At 38.0% G+C, this 19,135-nt stretch overlaps 1 protein-coding gene across 3 annotated transcripts in view; it reads left to right on the forward strand.

Annotated features, from left to right (window-relative positions):
* The window catches only part of Stpg2 (sperm-tail PG-rich repeat containing 2), a 526,121-nt gene extending 507,220 nt beyond the window's left edge, over positions 1 to 18,901 (forward strand). Inside the window, exons 13-14 of one of the 3 annotated variants that reach the window (XM_087631242.1) lie at positions 14,012 to 14,160; positions 18,431 to 18,901. In XM_087631242.1, the coding sequence (XP_087487368.1) occupies positions 14,012 to 14,160; position 18,431 (150 nt within the window). In that variant the 3' untranslated portion in view covers positions 18,432 to 18,901. 3 annotated transcript variants of the gene reach the window in all.
* The last annotated feature ends 234 nt before the right edge of the window (positions 18,902 to 19,135 follow it).

A 19,135-nucleotide genomic window follows, 5' to 3' on the forward strand; every position in this document is an offset into this window, starting at 1 on the left:
TGTATTATAAAGGTGAACAGAAACATGGGTGTTTGGTAAATACTTCAGAAATGTTTGTCAATTTTGCATCCTTTTCCTCCACTAATTTGTTGTATCAAAAAATGGTGTAATTTCAGATTGAGGGTGCCAATTTAAGTATATGGCATACTGTTTTCTTGCTTCCCCTGCACTTTAAGTTATGAGGGCTGAGTACAGCATCCTATGGAATGACAGATATGGTGGGTATTAACAGATATTGATAACGGTGGCTAGCAGCATCTGCTTGACCATACATATCCAAATCCTTTCCCATGAATCCCAGCCCTAGTGACACCAGTCCCTTTATTCTGTTTCACATCAGAATTTTTCTTATGTCTTTCAGCACAATCCACTGCTCCCACATTACATTTCCCGATGTTCCTTTTCTCCTGATACTATACATTTTCTCTTTGCTCTATTTGTATTGTGAGTGTAGACCTGCATAAGAGTGATGACCAATAACGATGCAGCAGAGGCAACATCAGGCTGCCTTGAAATCTCTGCCTGCAAAAGTATTCCAAATACTGTCAAGTTAGCTTCAGGAAGATTCTCAGGACAAGGGCAAATAGCTGACACACTATTTGGCAAAATATCGTAAGAAATTTGGTCTCCATCCATTGTTCTCTCTGAAACCTTTGGAGCTGGGCCTCCATTGTCCACATCGCCCTCAAACATTGCTGCCTTCCAAGCTTCTATTTGTTTGGCCCCAAGGCCCAATTTACAGCTCTCAACTGTTTTCCTATCTCAAAGCCCCCATGTAAATAGTGGCTTTATTGGTCAATAAAAGAACATTTGTGATCAAAGAGAGTTGATATCTGGAATAAATAATAACGAAACTAATTAAAAACTTAAAGAACATGAACAGTGTAACTTCTAAAGGATGCTAGTAAGTCACTGCTAAATTTCAGGAAATTGATCCACAGAAAAAGCTTAGTTAAATTATGACTCGATAGTGCCTTTAGGAATCACTATGTAGAACAACCTGATATCAAGCATAATGTTAAGTTTTAGAGCAGTAATTTTTTATTAAAGCCCGAATAAAGTGATACTGTAATCATTATCATTTACTTTTGTTCTAGAGCCTCCATGCAATTAAATATAGAAAATATTTTTTAGAGGTTTAATGTTTTTATTATAGAAGTTTTTAATACATGCTCACTGTTCATTTCTTGGCTATTCTAATCACATTACTAACTTTTTTATTAGATATGTTTCTTTATTTATATTTCAAATGTTATTCCCTTGGTTGTCGGGTGCATGTCTGCTTAGCTGCTGGGATGCCGGAGCACTGTTGGCGAGCACTGTCAGGGAAGACAGTACTTAGTCTGAGATAGAAGGTCCCAGCATGTGTTTCCCTAGGAGAGAAACAGCAAAAGCTAGGGCAGATGCTGTGCTTCTCGATCTCCTGTGTACATAGACACTGCTGGGGACCAGAAGGAGTTGACTGTCTGTCTGGGAGTCTACATATTCCCTATGCATCTTGCTTGTGCAACCTGCTTTATTTATGACAGATGTGTATGCATCAAGGTGAACCAGGGATTAAATACCTTCTGCAGGTAGGGATGCCCAGGAAGGAAGCTCAGTGGCTAAACACATCTAGATACTACATCAGCATAGAGAACTCTAGGTTTTTATGCTATGTGACTATGTGAGTGGTTGTTCTGACCCTCTTAGTGGGGTGTCATGGTTACGTGTTTCAGGACAGGTAGATATTGGCCGGGAGCTGGTTCCAATGCCTGCCATTCTCAATTATGAGATTCACAGGGCTTTTGAACCTGCTTCAACCATACCAGTTCTTCTATCTGGTAGCACAGTCCACATGCCCCACATTTGGTGTGTTTTAGATGCTAGATCAACTCCTCTATAGTGCTTAGAAGACAGAGGGGAAAGAAATAAAAAAGTGACTATGTTTCTAGCAATCATATACAGAGAAACTAATTTTTTTAAACCATTTTTAGGATCTTACCTTGTACAAAGATTAAAAGTCCAAGAGACAGACCTTTAATCAGTGCAGAGTAGGAGTTTGGTGTAAAGCAGTAAAGGGAGTGGGGCTCACAGGGAAAACTCATCCTTTTGACATCAACTGTAGCCATTGAGCCGGAAAGTGCATAAATGGGACTTTTCCTTCCAATGATCCAGAGGAGAACAGTTCTTACTCCCGACTGACTAATAACAAAGGAACAGACTTAAATTACTTAATCATGAGTTTTTGGATTCCAAAGAAATAACTTGGCATTATCACAATCAACCATTCATAAATTTAATATGCATTTTTCCATTCTCACAGACATAACGAATTTTCAAGTTGAAGAAAATGTTTGACACAAAGATTCTAATTCTCAGACTATTTCTCAGAGCCTTGTGAACCTTCAGATTGGGGTATAACTTTATTAGTTATAAATGAAATCCACGACTGGTTTTGTTCATAATTTAGCCACAGGATTCACTTTTTAGGGGCCATATTGTAAAATAGTGCAATCATCTCAATGGCTCTCTCTTATATTCTGATCTTATATAGATTGTTTAGCATTTCTAAATGGACTAGAGAGATTATGGTCTGTAAGTCTTTACATAGATGCCTGATAGATGTCCTGCTTGCTAGAAGATCACCCGCATGGCAGTATATGGAGTTGCCTCTATAAAGGAATTGCCAAGCACTCTTAATGACTTCAGACAATTTCTGCCCATACTACAAGATGATTTTCATTTCATCTGTATGTCTTGGCAGTGTTCCTTCCTCACAATCTAATGATTTACTACACCAGTATTTACACATACCTCCTGACCCAGTCAACAAATGCCTAACTTTTTAACCTATATGCTTGCTTTTCATTTCCCCGCAATTCCATTTATAGTATAATCATCTAAAAAAACTGGTCTCCTTTTAATAGGTTTTTAAAATCACTTTATTATTAATATACTTTATACTTTTGGTTCATATATTATGAATACTGTATGAATGTAAAATGAATCCTTGAACTCATTATACATGTAATTTATTTTAAATTTGAACACTTCTTTTGAGAAGTTATCTGCTTATTCTCTTGTACTTTGCCTTTAGTATTGAAACAGGATGTTTTTCATTTTTAAAATGTAAGTAAAATGAGAGCCTTTGATTATGCTAATGTAAAATTAAGATTTTTTTAAAATTAAGTATTTGATATTTGAGACATTAAAACCATCAGTAAAAATGTATACTTTTAACATTTTAACTTAAGAAACAGGAAATCTCTAATAGTTGCCATGAAAACCAAAGAGTAATAATAGTATTCAGTTCTGAATATAATCAATGAACCTGGCTTATCTCCTCCACCTGTAATGTCAATGCTCTACCTTACCACTTGCCCAGCAGACGGGTGGATTCAGTGGGAAGGTACTCCTCATGACCTTTCTCATGTTCTGGAGATAACTTAGTCATTTTCCACTTCTCAGCTACAGTATTTCGTTTGAATGCTGTGAACTTTTAAAAAATGTCACTAAAATGTTAACTATTTTTTACACATTTGTGAGTTTTGACTACACTAGCATTGGTACCAAAAATGTCTACTGCAAATATCTTTAGAACTTCATAGTTATTTCTGAACTTATAGATAATCACATATTCTACTTGAATGCATAATGTACGCCATCTGAAATTGATCACCTGCTTAGTTTCTTAAATTAACTAATTTCATCCTTTTTAATTTTAATTAACTTGTTTTGTCCTAATGTTTATTTTTATTTTACTTACTTAGTTGTGAGTGTGTGTGTGTGTGTGTGTGTGTGTGTGTGTGTGAGAGAGAGAGAGAGAGAGAGAGAGAAAGAGAGAGAGGAGAGAGAGAGGGAGAGGGAGAGAGAGAGAGAAGAAGGAGGGATGGGTAGTGTATGGAATGGCGACTGAAGTTGCTCTTGGAAGATAGCAGAGTGTATTGGCTCCCTTGGATCTGGAGTTGTATATGGTTGTGAGCCACGTGATAGAGATGCTAGGAGCTGAACTTGGGTCCACTGGTATAGCAGGAAGTGAGCCATCTCTGTAGGTCCATTCTAACAGTTTTACTATGTTTATACCCATTTTGGATAAATTTACTAAGCTTAGGAAGACATAAATAATATACGTTAATAACTACAAATGGATGGATCCCTCAAAAGAAAAATGTAGTCTGTTTAGCGATTTAGAATGTTACAACTTATTCATGAAAAATCATGACACTTCACATGTAAAAAGAAATAGAACAATGTTATTTAAAAATGCAGCAGAGACTGCCAGTAAGATAGCTCAGGGGGTAAAATCACTTGTCACACATATTTAATCTGAGTCTAACCCACAAGCTGATGTAAAATATGGAAAAAGAGAATGTCTCCACCATGTTGTCCTGTCACGCCCACATGCATACTTTGGTATGCACATGCCCCTTACACTAATCATAATAGCAGAAGTAACAAATCAGAGATCACTTGCTATGAGCCAACTGTTCTTTTAAGAGCTGCTTATTCCTGGTGATGGAAAAGAAGACTCAGTTCCAAGACCCACTCAAGAAATAGAGAGGCATGACTGATTTCAAATATGTAGAGTGTAGTTCAGATGCCAACCTTTCTTAACTAACCTGGCAAGAGTTATTTAAGACCAGAAATCAAGTTGTATTCTTCAGATGAACCAGTTACTACTGAGTTCTAGTCAAATTAGCAAGAACTTGAATGGAAATTCTTAACAATAAGACGTAAAAGATAAACTAAGCAAGGTGAATTGGACGGCTTCCATTCATAGTCTGAATCGCTGTAACTTACTAATTCTGTGTCAATGATCTATCTTAAAAGCAAATTCATGACAATAATGCTAGTAAAATTCAGTAAATATTGAAATGAGATCTACGTATGCTTAGTATTATTTTGAACACTGCTGAAGTATGTATTTGAAGGAATTGAATAGTCAATTTTTGTATTGTGCATATATTCTGTGATCGATGCTATAAAACACAAAAATAAAGCAGCCACAACAACAAAACTATAAACAGGCCATAGAACAATAATTGGGAAATAACAAAATATTAATAAACAAAACTGATAGTCGTTAGACCTAGCACGAGTCACCTACATATGGGAAAGGCCATGTCAACTCACAGAACTTTTAGCACCAGACAGGGATTCCAATGGCATCGGTGCTGTAGAGTGGACATAAATCTTTATCATGAAGATTTAAAGTGTTACGCATGTTTAAATCAGAGATGTGCATAAAATTTTTTATTGCCATGTAGTTTAGTGGTAATTAGATTATTTAAGACCATAGATTCATGTGACTATGATGTGAATGAAAAACGTTTTGATAACATTGTTTGCCTTGTTATTATTTTTGTTTCTCATTTTTCAATGATTTTACTTGGAGTACAGAAGCATGGTTCATCTTACCAGGTTTTCTTAGAAGCTGAGAAATCAGCCCAAAAGAAGATAACTACTTCCATAATAAAGGACAACTCCCTAGGAGAAAGAACATCATCTGACACAATAGTGAAACATTTCCCCACCTGAAAGCCATTAGCTGGTTGTTTGAGAATACATGTCAAGAGCACAGCACAGGGCATACATGTAGCCTCTTATACTGCTGGGCATCTGTACAATAGAGTGTTTTGAGTGTTTGTATTTGGTTACTGTGATTTCATGGTGACGAGAACTGAACATTATGACCAACAAATAAGTATTTAAAAACACAATCCACTTTTGTTAGGACATACAGATTAAAACAACACTAATATTCTGCTACATACTGATAAAATCACAGGTGCAAAATTCTGTTGAGAGTAGTGGTTGGTGAGGCTGAGGAAGGCACCTGGGCAGCAGTGGTAAACGTTTCCAAAGCTTCGAGAAGCAAGAACACAGCAATTGTGTTTCTGGGTTGAACCAACTGATCTGAAACACTCTTTTCTGGTCATTTTGAGCCACTGAAACTTAATAACTGCTAGGGACTGCAGGGTTAGTGAGGTGCACGACAAAGCTTTCCTTCTAGGAGTTGTCATGAGCTTGTCTTAGGGTCCTATGTAGAATTCGCTTTGTAATAACTGACATGGGGTAAACACAAATATTAACCTTAGAGATTCGATGATGGCACAGTAGACCAGGGAAGGTGAGATCACTGAGAAATAATGCTCATCCAGTTGGCTTTTTGTCACCTCTGGCTTTTTCACTGGTGCCCCAGTTCCTGAATAATGACTTCAAGGCTTATTTATGCACAGTGCTTAAGGCCTTTTGTTAAGTGTTTTTCCACCGACTAACTCATAAGTTTGTTAACCCGTTTGAATTATTCTGTCTGCTACATAGCTGGTAATCTCTCTTCCGTTTCATGTCTGACTTCCTCAGATGTCTGGAGAATAAGACATCTTCCTGGGTCTGGCTATCTCCCAGAGTTCCAGCGTCTCTCCCAGAACTCCCTTCTTCTATTTCCTGCCTTTTGCTAATAAGCCATTAGATTATCTTTTACCAACCGGTGATGTTTCCACATAGAGAAAAAGGGACGTGATACTTTATGTCACAAACAGAAACAGTTCTAGATGTGTTGTATATCTAAGCATGAAAAGCAAGTACAGTACAACTTCTGAAAAATGAAATAGAAGAAACTCTGTCTTTACCTATTGTCACGGTAGAATGCCCTGATGGAAGCATTTCTGGGGAGAAGCGTTTATTGTAGCTCACGGTTCACGTCAGCCATGGTGGAGAAGTGAAGGCAGCCGGAGCCTGGAGCAGCTGGTCACAGCACATATTCACTGAAGAGGCAAAAGGGGGGAATCCATGCTGCCGTTCACTTCCTTTGTTAGGAACTAAACCAGAAAATGGATGGTAAAAACAGAGGGCAGGGCTTCCTGTCTTAATTAATGTAATCATGATGACACCCACAGGAATGTCCAGAGGCTATCACATGTGATGCTAGATACTGTCAAGTTGACAGCATCAACTATCATAGGCATATACATTAACATATTAGATATATAATTATGTATTATATATTGTATATATATGGACATACATATAAATATATAATATATACCATAAACACACATATATGTGTGTATATCTGCATGTAAATGTATGTATATATGCATGGATATATGCATATGTATATGTGCATGTATATATGTATGTTTATGTATGTGTATATGCATATATGCATCCATGTACACATATACATGTGTATATGTATATGTATTAATGTGTATATATACACGTAGGCAGTAAAGGTAAAGATAGTCAGTTTAGACTGTATTGCCTTTGATAATTCAGTATGTTGTAACATAATAGTATATGGTGATTTACCTTATAAACAAAGTAAAGTTGCTCCCAAATTTTTGAAAGCTGGAATTCCAAAATCAGACTGAAGTGTAGTTGGGTCTTGGTCAAAGCTCTCAGGCTTGCATATGACTTCCCAGGTTTTGCATCCTCACAGAGTGGAAAGGTAGCTACCTGCCTCTTGGTCATATGAAAGCACCAATCTCTCTCATGAGAGCTGCCTCGAAAACAAGTACCTACTTACTGAACCACTTCAAACCAGCACACTGGGGAATAAGTTGTAGAATGTGAACTTTGGGGTCACAGAAACATGCGTTCATGGCAGTGTTGTACCACTTTATTTCTGCTAATGTAGCTCAAATACAAGAATGAGGCGGGGACAAGAGGCACAGAACATTGGGAAAAGTGTAGAAACACATGAAATTCCCCCAGATAACTGCAGAAACTCTTTGGTTGGTTTTATAAACCTAAGTGTGCAGCTATTCGACCTAGTAGCTACTCTTCTGGTACATGAAAGAAGTGTGTATCCATACGCATTAGCAGACGTGCACATTGTTGGGCAATAGCATTAATTTTTATATCTGAAACTAGAAATTATCCAAGGTGATCATCAGACACAGTTTATAAAGTGCTTTACTTTAGTGTGCTTATAAAATGGGTACATGGGGGAAATGAGGAGAATAGTTAACTACGAGGATTATATCTTAAGCCTAATGTGAATGACCGAAGCCAGATACAAGCAGAGATGCTCTCTGTGGATGCATCCAGTGCGGATAGAGGCAGTGGAAGGGATGGGCTTGGGTCTAGACAGGAGTTTTTGGAGAACTGACAGTGTTCTTACTGTTGACCCAAGTCCTGCTTCCACAGCAGTACTTTTTCTGAAAATTGTTATAGATTGCTTGCATACCTTTCTCTATATACTACACTCTAAAATGATTATTGACTCAAATAATACATGAGTAGTTTGCGGTAGTTAAATCTGTGTCGCAGCAACCTTAATTGGGGAGTAGAGAAGACAGAAAAGTAACACACAGTATAATCTTACCTGAGGATTTTTCCAGAAACTGACCAAATGATCTCAGAACGTAAACCAAATCAAAATAAAATAAGACCTTTGCATGTTTTAGATATAGTTTCCAGTGCTGTATGAAGGAATAGATTTAAAAAAAAGCTTCTGGAATAGGTTAAAAAATTATTCAGCACACAATCACGATGTGATTCATACAAGCAGGTGAGAAGCAGAAGCAACCATAGGAGGCCGGGACAAGCTGGGTGTGAGCGATATTGAAATCTTCCAAGGGGTTTGCAGAGTAGGCCTTTCTGCATCTGAAGAGACAGAGTGCAGGAATATAGTTGCAGATGGGCGGGAAACTGAGGTGGAGTGAGTATTAAGGAGACAGGATTAAATTCCCTCCTACATGTGTGCTGCAAATTCTCTGCAAAGGATAATACAGGTTCTGGCTTCCTGACTCTGAGGTACACCCCAATTTTGCACATCATGTCACTTTGTGGTACCCTAGAGTTGTTTAAAAGAGAATCATATTATATGATACTGACAGGAAAAATGGAAAACACTTAGTACTGTGAGAGCATTGGGTAGAATTAATAGAGTTAGATTAGATAATTAGAAGGGCCGTAAAATAGCTCAGTAACATATTTAAAAACCTCCAGTTCAAATTTTCAAAAGTTGCGGAATTGTCTAACATCAAAGCAGACGTTGCCAGGCCCGGAGGAAGTTCATTGCTAATGAACATAGCACATACCTAGTAGAGGGCTTGGATTGAATTCTGAGCATGAAAACCCAGCCCCTCCCTGGCACTCTCACTCCAGTTCCTCCCCTGTCCACCCCATTCATGAGCCGATAGCCTTCCTAGGTACATAGTATGTGCATCTGCGTGAGTATGCAAACATGTAACTACAACCTACTGAGTCCATTTTCATTGTCTGTGTGCATATGGCTTCAGGGCTGACCACTCTACATTGGACAACATATAAGGGGCTCATTCCTTGGAGAGACTAACCCCCTTTCTCCTCACAGTCTTTAGTTGCCTGTAATCTTTGTCTGTGGATCGGAACCTACAAAACTTTTCCATGTTAATATGCCCATCATTTTTACCAATGCTCAGTCTTATTCATGCCACCATTGATAGGAGTTACTGATCCACAGAAGACTGACTCCCTGGTAGTCTGGTTTTTAACCCCTTCGGCACCACCACCTGCAGTGTTGCCTGAGTCACAGACTCCTTTGCTCACCTAAGGAATGTGGCATTGTTCTCCAGAGTCAGTGCTCTCACCTACAGAGCCAGCACTCCAGTCCAGAACTTCCATTTCTGGAGGAAGACAAACTTGAATGACCTCAGCTGAATGCTAGAGAGGCAGAGAGGACTCTTCACTTAGCGTTGTGTGTTGTGAGGCTAGAGAGTTGGTCCAGTGGTTTAAAGTACTTGTTCTTCCAGAGGACCCAGGTTCAGTTCCCAGCACCCACTACCCATGACCCCAAACCAGTTGTAACTCCAGTTACAGTGGCTCCTACTCCCCTTGTTCTAACCTCTGAGAGTGCCAGGCACAATTGTGATACACTTAGATCTGTGTATGGAAAACATCCAAACACATACCATTTTAAAGAATAAGATTTCCACATGGTGAAATGTATTTTGAAAAACATCCAAAGGTTGATATTTTATTTTTTGCATGAAATATGTTTTAAACCTTCCTACCATGTCTCTTTTTGATTCTCTCTTACACATGAATAGCGATACCTTGTTATAAACCATTTTATGACATTATTAGACCTAGAATGTACCATAATATTTTACTTTTAAGTACATCAAAATTTATCTCCTCGCCAGGAAGGTATTCTCTCCTGAAACTACAAAGCAATGATTAAAAATCAGGGATTCTCACATTGTTACTGTACCATTATCTATAATATAGATCATATTCTAATTCCCCTAACTGTTTGATTAATATATCACAGCCAGAATAAATCATTAGTCACTATATTCCTCTCATCACCTTTACTTTGGAACAGGTTTTTGATCTTAGTATTTCTGGGCAGCAGCGACATTCTTGAAGTGATTTGTTAATGGTTTTGATATTCTATCTTTTAACATATATACACATACCACAAACATTAAGAACCCTGTCATTTTCTTTTCTAATGAGGAACAAAGAAATACATCTAAGAAAAAAAATGTCTTACTGTGATTTGGAAAGGCATTCATTATTCTGGAGAAGAAAATATATACTTTTAATCCAAGCAAGCATATGAATAAATGTGTGCTAATAACCCCTTGTGACAGAAATGATTTATGCAATATATTTTATGGCACATAGTGAATATATACCATATTATTTATAACTTTACCGAAAGCCATAACTAATGGAAAATTAGAACATGTTCAAATTTATTTCATTAAGTGTTTGAGACAGAAACATAGCTTTTAAAAGTGGATTCATTGTCCCTCAACTGTAATTCATGATTCAGACACATTCATCATGGTTTAGGGGAACAACACATATAAATTGTTCTTAGTTCAGATTAATTTTAAATCAGTTTTACAAGCCATATGATACCTAACATAAAACTCTTAAGTGGACACCGGGCTCATCTTTGCCGCAGGAATGTACTTTCAGAGACTTTTGGGTTCTAAAAGCCACAGTCTGCACAGGATTTCTCTGAAGCTCAAGTATACCAAGACCTATTCAGTGCTCTCCTCAGGCATAAAATGATGGAAATGCAAAATCACTGATGCCCAGTCTCTAGTAAGGTGGCAGGCTTTCTACTTCTCTCGCTTGCATGCGAGGTAGGAAGAAGAGAGTTGTGAACTTGATGTCTTCTCAGTGGGTTAGAACTTAAGTTAGGCTTTGTCTTCCACATCACTTCAGTTTAGTTGCTCAGTGTCAAATTGTTGATGGCTCTCTCTGGTTATCAGAGCATCTGTGTCATGGTGGCATCACGGATGTTATTTCTCTCTGGCTTCTTAGTGCTATAACCCCAAAGACTCTTAGTGCCCCACTGTATTGCTTTGCTCCATGGTCCTGCATTGGGTGGTTGGTGCTGTGCCCTGTGTTCAGGAATCTTCTGCTGTGCTTTACTCTTTTGTTGGTCCAGCTTTCTAGTGAGTTCAAGTCTTGTAGTGCACATATCCATCAATGTTACATGGTTTGCAACCACACACTTTAATGCAGTAAAGTAATTAAGGCAACATTTTATTTCCTTGTTTTAGTAGATGTAATACCCTTATGCAGAGCTCTTCCTCGACTTTTGGAATAATATTCACATCTTGTTGTGTGAAGCAGTTACCCATTTTTTTTTTATGATTGGGATGATTTTCTGAAATAAAATCCTACACAAGGCAACCACTAATATTTTATGATTATACTTTTGAAACATTTATGTGTTTTTATTTTTATAGGTACATGATTTCTAGATGATATGCAGTCATTTACTGTCTATTAATACAAAACTGCTCATTCTGACATGTGTGTCCCTTTAATACGGCCATTTTCTGGGTGCTTGAAGCATACTTTGTCATATGGTGCAAAATGCTTATACTTTACAGTACATTTCTATTTCATTCACCACCATGTTTGCAGAAAGAATGTCCACTGCCTTAAGTAGTATAGCGCTATGTTTTTCTCTCATGTGTGGCGCCCTCTTTCTAAGTCTTTGTAAGGGAGACGTCCCATATCTAAAATCTTTACCATGAGGGGCCCTTAGGGAAGGGCCTTGGAAGATTCTGTGGCCCAGTAGCCTTGGTAAACTGGTTATTTCTTGTTTCTGATGTAGATGCAGCCTTCACACATCCACTGTGTTTCTACACTTTTGTGCCCAATTTCAGATCTACTAGTAACTCAGCATTGCGCTAAGTCTGCCTGAAACTCAAATCATCATATTAACTTTGAAGATTGTACTGAGTAATGAGCCAGTATGGACACTTGGAGCCTCACAACATGTGTTTTTTAATTCCAGCCTTTAGCTCCTAACTTTTTCACCTTACTTCCTCATTCCCTAATAGTGACAGACTTTCAACCTTCTGGAGTCAGTGTTTTTGCTTGGAAGTTGGTGAGAAGTAGGAAATCATGGTTTGGATTAACACTCTGATCGTCTTGTTCATTTTACTGTGATCCCAGGTTACACACACATACAGAGAGGGGTAGGTAGGAGGCAGAGGAAGAGAGAGAAAGAGAGGGAGAGAGAAGGAGAAAGAGGGAGACAGACAGAGACAGAGAGAGACTGAGATTTTTGGCAAATCAGTGATGTCCTAGTATTTCAGAATTAGAATTTGATTGCTCTAATCCTGTTTACCTGTGTGTAAGGTTGTCAGGAAGAGGAACACACAAGAGAACATGTGATCCAAAGACAGAAGAGGTTAAGCTCAAATGGAAAAAAACAACCCTCTAGAGCAAGGATTCTTGGCCTTTGGATCTCATCACCTTTGTGGGTTGAACAACCTTTACACAGGGTTGCCTAAAACCATTAGAAAATGCACCTTAAAATTCATAACAGTAGCAAAATTAGACGTATAAAATAGCAACAAAAATGTTTTTTTTATGTTTGGGGGTCATATAAAAAGGTTGCAACATTAGGAAGCTTGAGAACTTGCTCTAGAACAAGTAACCAGAGCCCTTACAGAGTTGTAGGGTAGTAACTTACAAGTTGGCGTAGTTATACAGAAGAAACATGGAAGATAGGGGGAATTGATAAGGACTACTTCACATTGACTAACTGTGTTAATTTGTCTATCAAATACAAAGTGATATAAAGTAAACCTGCTCTGACTCCATTAAAACATGAGGAAATTAAAGCTCTTCGATAAGGGACAATCTTGTGGAAGACACGCTGCTAACGGCTAATTATACTCCTATTTGAAGCTGATTTTAGGCCTATGACTGTTGTCTTATCACATTCAGCCCCATGTGGAAAACTATAAGTCCCAGAATGCAGAATTCTCAACTTGTTTTCTTAAACTACTCTTCTCCATTCCCAGCCCTTCCATAACTTTTACTGTGTGGTGTCCACCAGAAGGGCAGTCCGAGTCAGAAGGGAGGTGTTGCAAGGGCTGTGTAACCACCTAACGTTGGGTTTGGTCTGCTCACATGGACTGCTGCAATTGATACCAACAGCAGTACCACAGCAGACTTAGGACTTAAGATTTTACCATTGCAATGTATGATTTCACTCTCCCTATTTTACAAATGTCTCCAAAAGCACACTTAGATAATAGCAGATGAATGAACACTGCATTAATTTTACCATTTAGTCACTTCTAAAGTGGCTTCAAACATTTTCTTCTTAGAGTCTTCATTGATATAATGCGTAGGCAAGGTAAATGTCCTGTATCTTGCTAGCTCATGTCCATAATACTGAAATAGTATTATAATATACATGCACACACATACATAAACACATATATATTGCATATTGTAATTATAACATATAATATTACTATATATTTACATATACTGTAATTATAGTATATTATATATTATATAGTATCAATATAATATACACATAAAATTTTGGCAAGACTATTAAGTATAATTTAGTTAAGGTCATGGCTAATAACCTTTTTACATGTTAAAGAACATTTATAGATATTAATCCAAATCGTAGTATATTAATGAATGATATATGAGTTAATTTGTATCAATGATATCATTGTTTATTTATCTAAACTTATCCTTTAAGGCATACAGATGATATAATTAAAATAAGTTGTTCCTTTGTTCTCTACAGCTCAGTCCATTTTTTAGACATTCGCTTCTGAAGAGAACATACAATGTCACTCTACCATGTTCGGCTTCCCTCAATAGAGAACATGCTGGTCATGCAGTGCAAAAAACCAGACAAAAATATCAAAGAGAGAGATTTAAGCATCCTAACTGGTAAGTATACTGGGCCCACAGAGTCATGGAGAGACATGTATGTAACATGCACTTTCACTGTGGTGTAGATGTCTTGGTCAGATCCTTGACTTCCCTCAAGGTGATTAGCCTGGTTTATGGTGTCAAGCAGTCATTAAGAGATTATAGTAGAAAATCAGCTTCATGCTTCTACATTAGACTGCTAAACTTGTTTTAATACCCTGTTTTTCTTCTTGTTTTTAGTGGCAAGACAGAAGAGTTACCACAATGTAATTAAATTATGGACTCTTATTTAACTAGTTTTCCAATACAAAGAAATAAATTGTATTATAATAAATTATAATAAATTCATAGTGTGCTCAAGCCAGACATTTTGGGATTGTATGATATAGCAGAATGAATATCTTCTGAATAAATTGTAATCCTTATGTACATTTAGACAAACAATAGGTTTTCTCTTCTAAAGCATTAGCAGATAGCTTACTAGCTCTAAACTAACCACTGAATTCCTCATGACGATGATAATACCTTAGGCCTGATTATCTATTTTGTAATGTAGGATAGAACTTACACAGCTCGATCGTGCTGTATCTAAAGACCCTTTCCCATTTCAGTGTTTATACTATTCAAAGGTATTGTACTCATGTCTTGAGTATTTTTATATTAATTATTGCAGAACTAAATTCTAAACAAACAAGTTATTTATCAAAGTAATAAACATCTCTACCTTCAAATCTACTACATGACAGCCTGTTAGAGGAACAAATAAAATTCTTTATTAGTATCACTGAGATCAAATATAAATAATGGATATCTGTATTTATGAAGGTTAAGAATTTCGCAATAATATTATTTTACATTTTATTTATTCCCTTTTCTTGCAGTAATTATAAAGTATAAAATTGTCTGCAGCCAAAATTATGATTCTATTGGTCAGTGATGATGATGACCTAGATTGGAATAGCCACATTTAGATGAGGACCAACTATTTTGTATTGAAAAGTAATGTCCTTGTTTCATTTTAAATTTTGGAAAATGTTTTGTGAAATTAAAAAAAAATCTAGCTTGGAAAATATTTTCTTTCTGCATATCTAGATCACCAGTATCTGTCTCCTAGTCCCCTAATGAGCTGTTTTTGCTTTGAAGACTTTGTCTTTTATCTGCTGTCAGAGCATCAGAAAAACAAAACAAAACAAAACAACAGCCCACGCACAGACTCAATGTTCTTACATTTTCTTGCCTTCAGCTGCTTCTACAATGTTCTTTGATGTTTGCTAATATTTGGCATTGTGTAATTTAGTGGGATTTTTTATTAGCTGTAAAATTATAGCCTATTATCTTTTCAAATATTGCTGTTCTATATCCTTTCTCACCCTAACTTCATAATCTGGTGACAAGTATTTTTGTCCTATGTTTAATGAATCCCACATGTTCTCATAAGCATTGTAACTATTTCATTTACATTTTTATTCTCTGTTTCCTTAAGAACTTCCTGTAGCTCACCAACCCTCCATCATCTAACTTGACGATAAGTACATCTACTGTGTTCTTAATTTAAATTATGTTTTGTTCAACTCCAGAACTTCCTTTTGACTCGTATGCATAAGTTTTGTCTTCTTGGCTTGTGAGCATTTCACTCTCCATAATGTTTAAACCACAGAAGGCAGCCCCGACTCCGGTTGAGACTTGGCTCTGCTTATAGCATCTGTCTGCCTTCTGTTTTCTCTCCTTCACCACATCTGACAAAATGGCTAATGGTCTTCTCAAACCAATGTTGCTTATGGAAATTTACCACATGGTTGATGCTCTGGTGTTCATGTTCCTCCAATGCCTGTACAGGGATGTGCATGTGGCTGATACCGGAGTCTTTAGAACACGGTTTCCTCACTCGTCAGGAGTTACGGTTCTCATCTCTCAGTTATAAGGTGCTAAGCCTGTCACCTCCCAGGCAGTCAGGGTTCACCATGCCTGTCTCTTACCCGCTTCCTCCATCTTGTGCAATGTTGGAAACTGCGCCACTGCTGAGATCTTTAGTTGTCATTTTTAAGGCCACTTTTTGAGTATATTGGCCACATGCGTGTGCGTTTTGACAAATATTTATGTTAGAGAGCAGTACTCTGCAGGATTACATGTGTTCTTCACTTCTCTTTAGGTTCTGCCTGTAAGACCCTGAGAATGGCAGACTCTGAGCTCTGAATCCTCTCTCTCTCTCTCTCTCTCTCTCTCTCTCTCTCTCTCTCTCTCTCCCTCCCTCCCTCCCTCCATCCCTCCCTCTCTCTCTCAGTTAATTTTTTTCAACTTGTTCACCTTACATTCCATTCACTGCCCCCTACAGGTCACCTCCTCCCACAATCCTTCCCCCTTCCCATTCTCCTCTGAGCAGGTGGCTACCTCCCTGGGTATCCTCCCCAACCTCTACCCTGGCCCACCAACTCTCTGTGAGGTTAGGCACATCTTCTCCCACTGAGGCCAGACAAGGCAGCCCAGCTAGAAGAACTTATCCTACATACAGGCAACAGCTTTTGGGTTAGCCGCTTGTCCAGTTGTTCAGAACATGGGTGAAGACCAAGCTGCACATCTGCTGCATATGTGCATGTGAGGGGAGGCCTGGGTCCAGTCCATGTATGTTCTTCGGTTGGTGGTTCAGCTTCTGAGAGCACCAAGGGCCCTTGTTAGTTGACTCTGTTGATCTTCCTGTGGAGTTCCTATCCCCTTCGGGGCCAGCAATCCTTCCTCCTATTCTTCCACAAGAGTCCCCAAGCTCCAGCCACTGTTTGGCTGTGGGTATGTGTGTCTGTCTGAATCAGCTGCTGGATGGAGCCTCTCAGAGTGATTTCTTGTCTCTTCAACATTGCCTTTCTGTCTCCCTCAAAGGTAGCATGAGGCTTGCCTTGGGTTACTTGCTCCTTATCTTTCTCCTCAGGTTCCTGGCTCTTCTGGTTATTTCTGTGGCCTCCTTCCTTGATGTGATTTTAGACCAAAATAAGTTTTTAGTAATACGATTTTTCAGATACATAGTCTATAATATATTGCTCATTGCCATATCTAAAATTTCTTATTATCATCATTATTCTTAAGTGTTTTCTCTTTTATGTACCAACAATTTCCAAAACCCAGTATCTTCAATGGACATTTACACTGAAAAAAGAGAATTTTATAAACTCCCAGTCTCCTAGTCTTCTACTCACTCATTAGTTAATCCACTATTACAGATGAACAAGAGGACGCCAGACCATCTTCTCCTTGTGTAGACATGCTTACCGTTGTCAATGCAAACCCTCATAAAAACCTACCAGATTTCCATGTAGGAGTATCTTACACTCCTGTAAATGTGAATCCACTTGGAGTCTCCATCTTTAATTAAATTTCTGGGGAAAAGAAAAGCACATGCTTAATTATGACACGATTAGGGAGAACGTTAATGTTTGGCCGAGCTACAGTACTAACTCTCAGAGAAGAGTGAGCTACTATGTCCAAATGCTGCTACCAATCCAACTCAATGAGTGTAACAGGAGAAAGCAAGACAACGGAGCACTGTCCTGTGGTTGGAAGTTAGAAAACAGCCACCTCTCAGTTTGAAAAGTCACATCAGATGGTAAGAGGGCTAGAACCTGAACAAATTCTCATACTCCCAGGTTTCCCTGTATCAAGTCATATGTATTCAAGGGTTATTTGCCATAGAAGGTACCAAAGCACTCTTTGTTATGTGTAATCTCACAGACACAATGCCTAGGAAAAGGCTAGCATTTCTCCACACATGAATCCTAATAGAGCTTCTTATTCTGCAGCATATTATATAAGTAACTGCACTGTTCTTCTTGCTGCTGTAGTATTCTAAAGGAATTTTGCTTCCAGACCATTTGTCCCGCCTAAACACCAGCATGTTAAGTTATACCATAAAAGAATTAAGAGCATATTTGCTGGTATTTTCTCTTGACTCTCTCTCGGGTTCATCTCGTTGGATGTGCTACTCTTGTAACACAGCACCCACAAGGTTGCAGGTACAAATCACACATTACACACATTATGAAGCCCCAGTCTCCAGCAGACCACTAGTACAACCCAAAGGGCATGTTTGTAGGGAGGAACTTCTTGAAGATACGCAGGTCATTGTTTTGTTCTTAAAGAAGCACATTTTAAAGTGTGTTCCACAATTAGGATGTTTGGCTGAGCTGTTACACCAGCTCCTTGTTTGAGATAAAAAGAAGTAATTAGAAAGCATATTTTGGCCCAGGTAGACATTTATACAATAGAGACACAACTTACTGAAACCACTTTTCTTTCCTCACAGATATATCCCAAAGGTAACATTGTATAACCCAAGGTAAACTGGCAGTCTTCTCTCACAGATGCTCTTCCATTGTGGTGACTGCTCGAAGAACACAGTGCCCATTCTAACCTCTACAGACAGGAAAGTCTATTGCTGTAGCACATTTAATTCTAATTTTCTACCAAATTTCCCCATTACAGAAGATATATTAATAAAAATATATATTCATATTCTCCATTGCATTCTTTGTAAACACATACTTTTGATGGTGCCATATGAAATAAGGAGTTTAAGACATCCAATGAAAGCTTTTCTTTTTTATCTTTAGAATCTGTCTCTCATCAGAAAATGCAGTGATGCTCTGAACTCCAAGCGAGCTAAAGAAAAGCTGTGCTGTTAATGTGTGTATGCGCTACCCTCCTGGCCAGTTTTCCTGTGCTCCGTTTCTCTGAAATTCAAAAAGTATAAAATTAAAAGAATCGCAAAAGACTATTCACTGTGTCTCTCTTTGTGTTTATTTTATGTGCAAGTAGAAAAACAAGGAAAAGTAATTAAATTGTCGCAAACCCTTTCCCATGGACTATTGTTTGGGAAGACGGATATTCATTTGTTTTCCTGGGGCAGCGGTATAGGAAACTCTTTATGGGTTAGCTTATGTCAATTCTGCACACGTTGCAACACGTGCTTTTATGATGGTGATTATTATCTTTGGTTCCTAGTACTCAA

This window comes from Rattus norvegicus, chromosome 2, assembly GCF_021556685.1.
Source record: "Rattus norvegicus strain SHRSP/BbbUtx chromosome 2, alternate assembly SHRSP_T2T, whole genome shotgun sequence".
Classification (NCBI taxonomy): domain Eukaryota; kingdom Metazoa; phylum Chordata; class Mammalia; order Rodentia; family Muridae; genus Rattus; species Rattus norvegicus.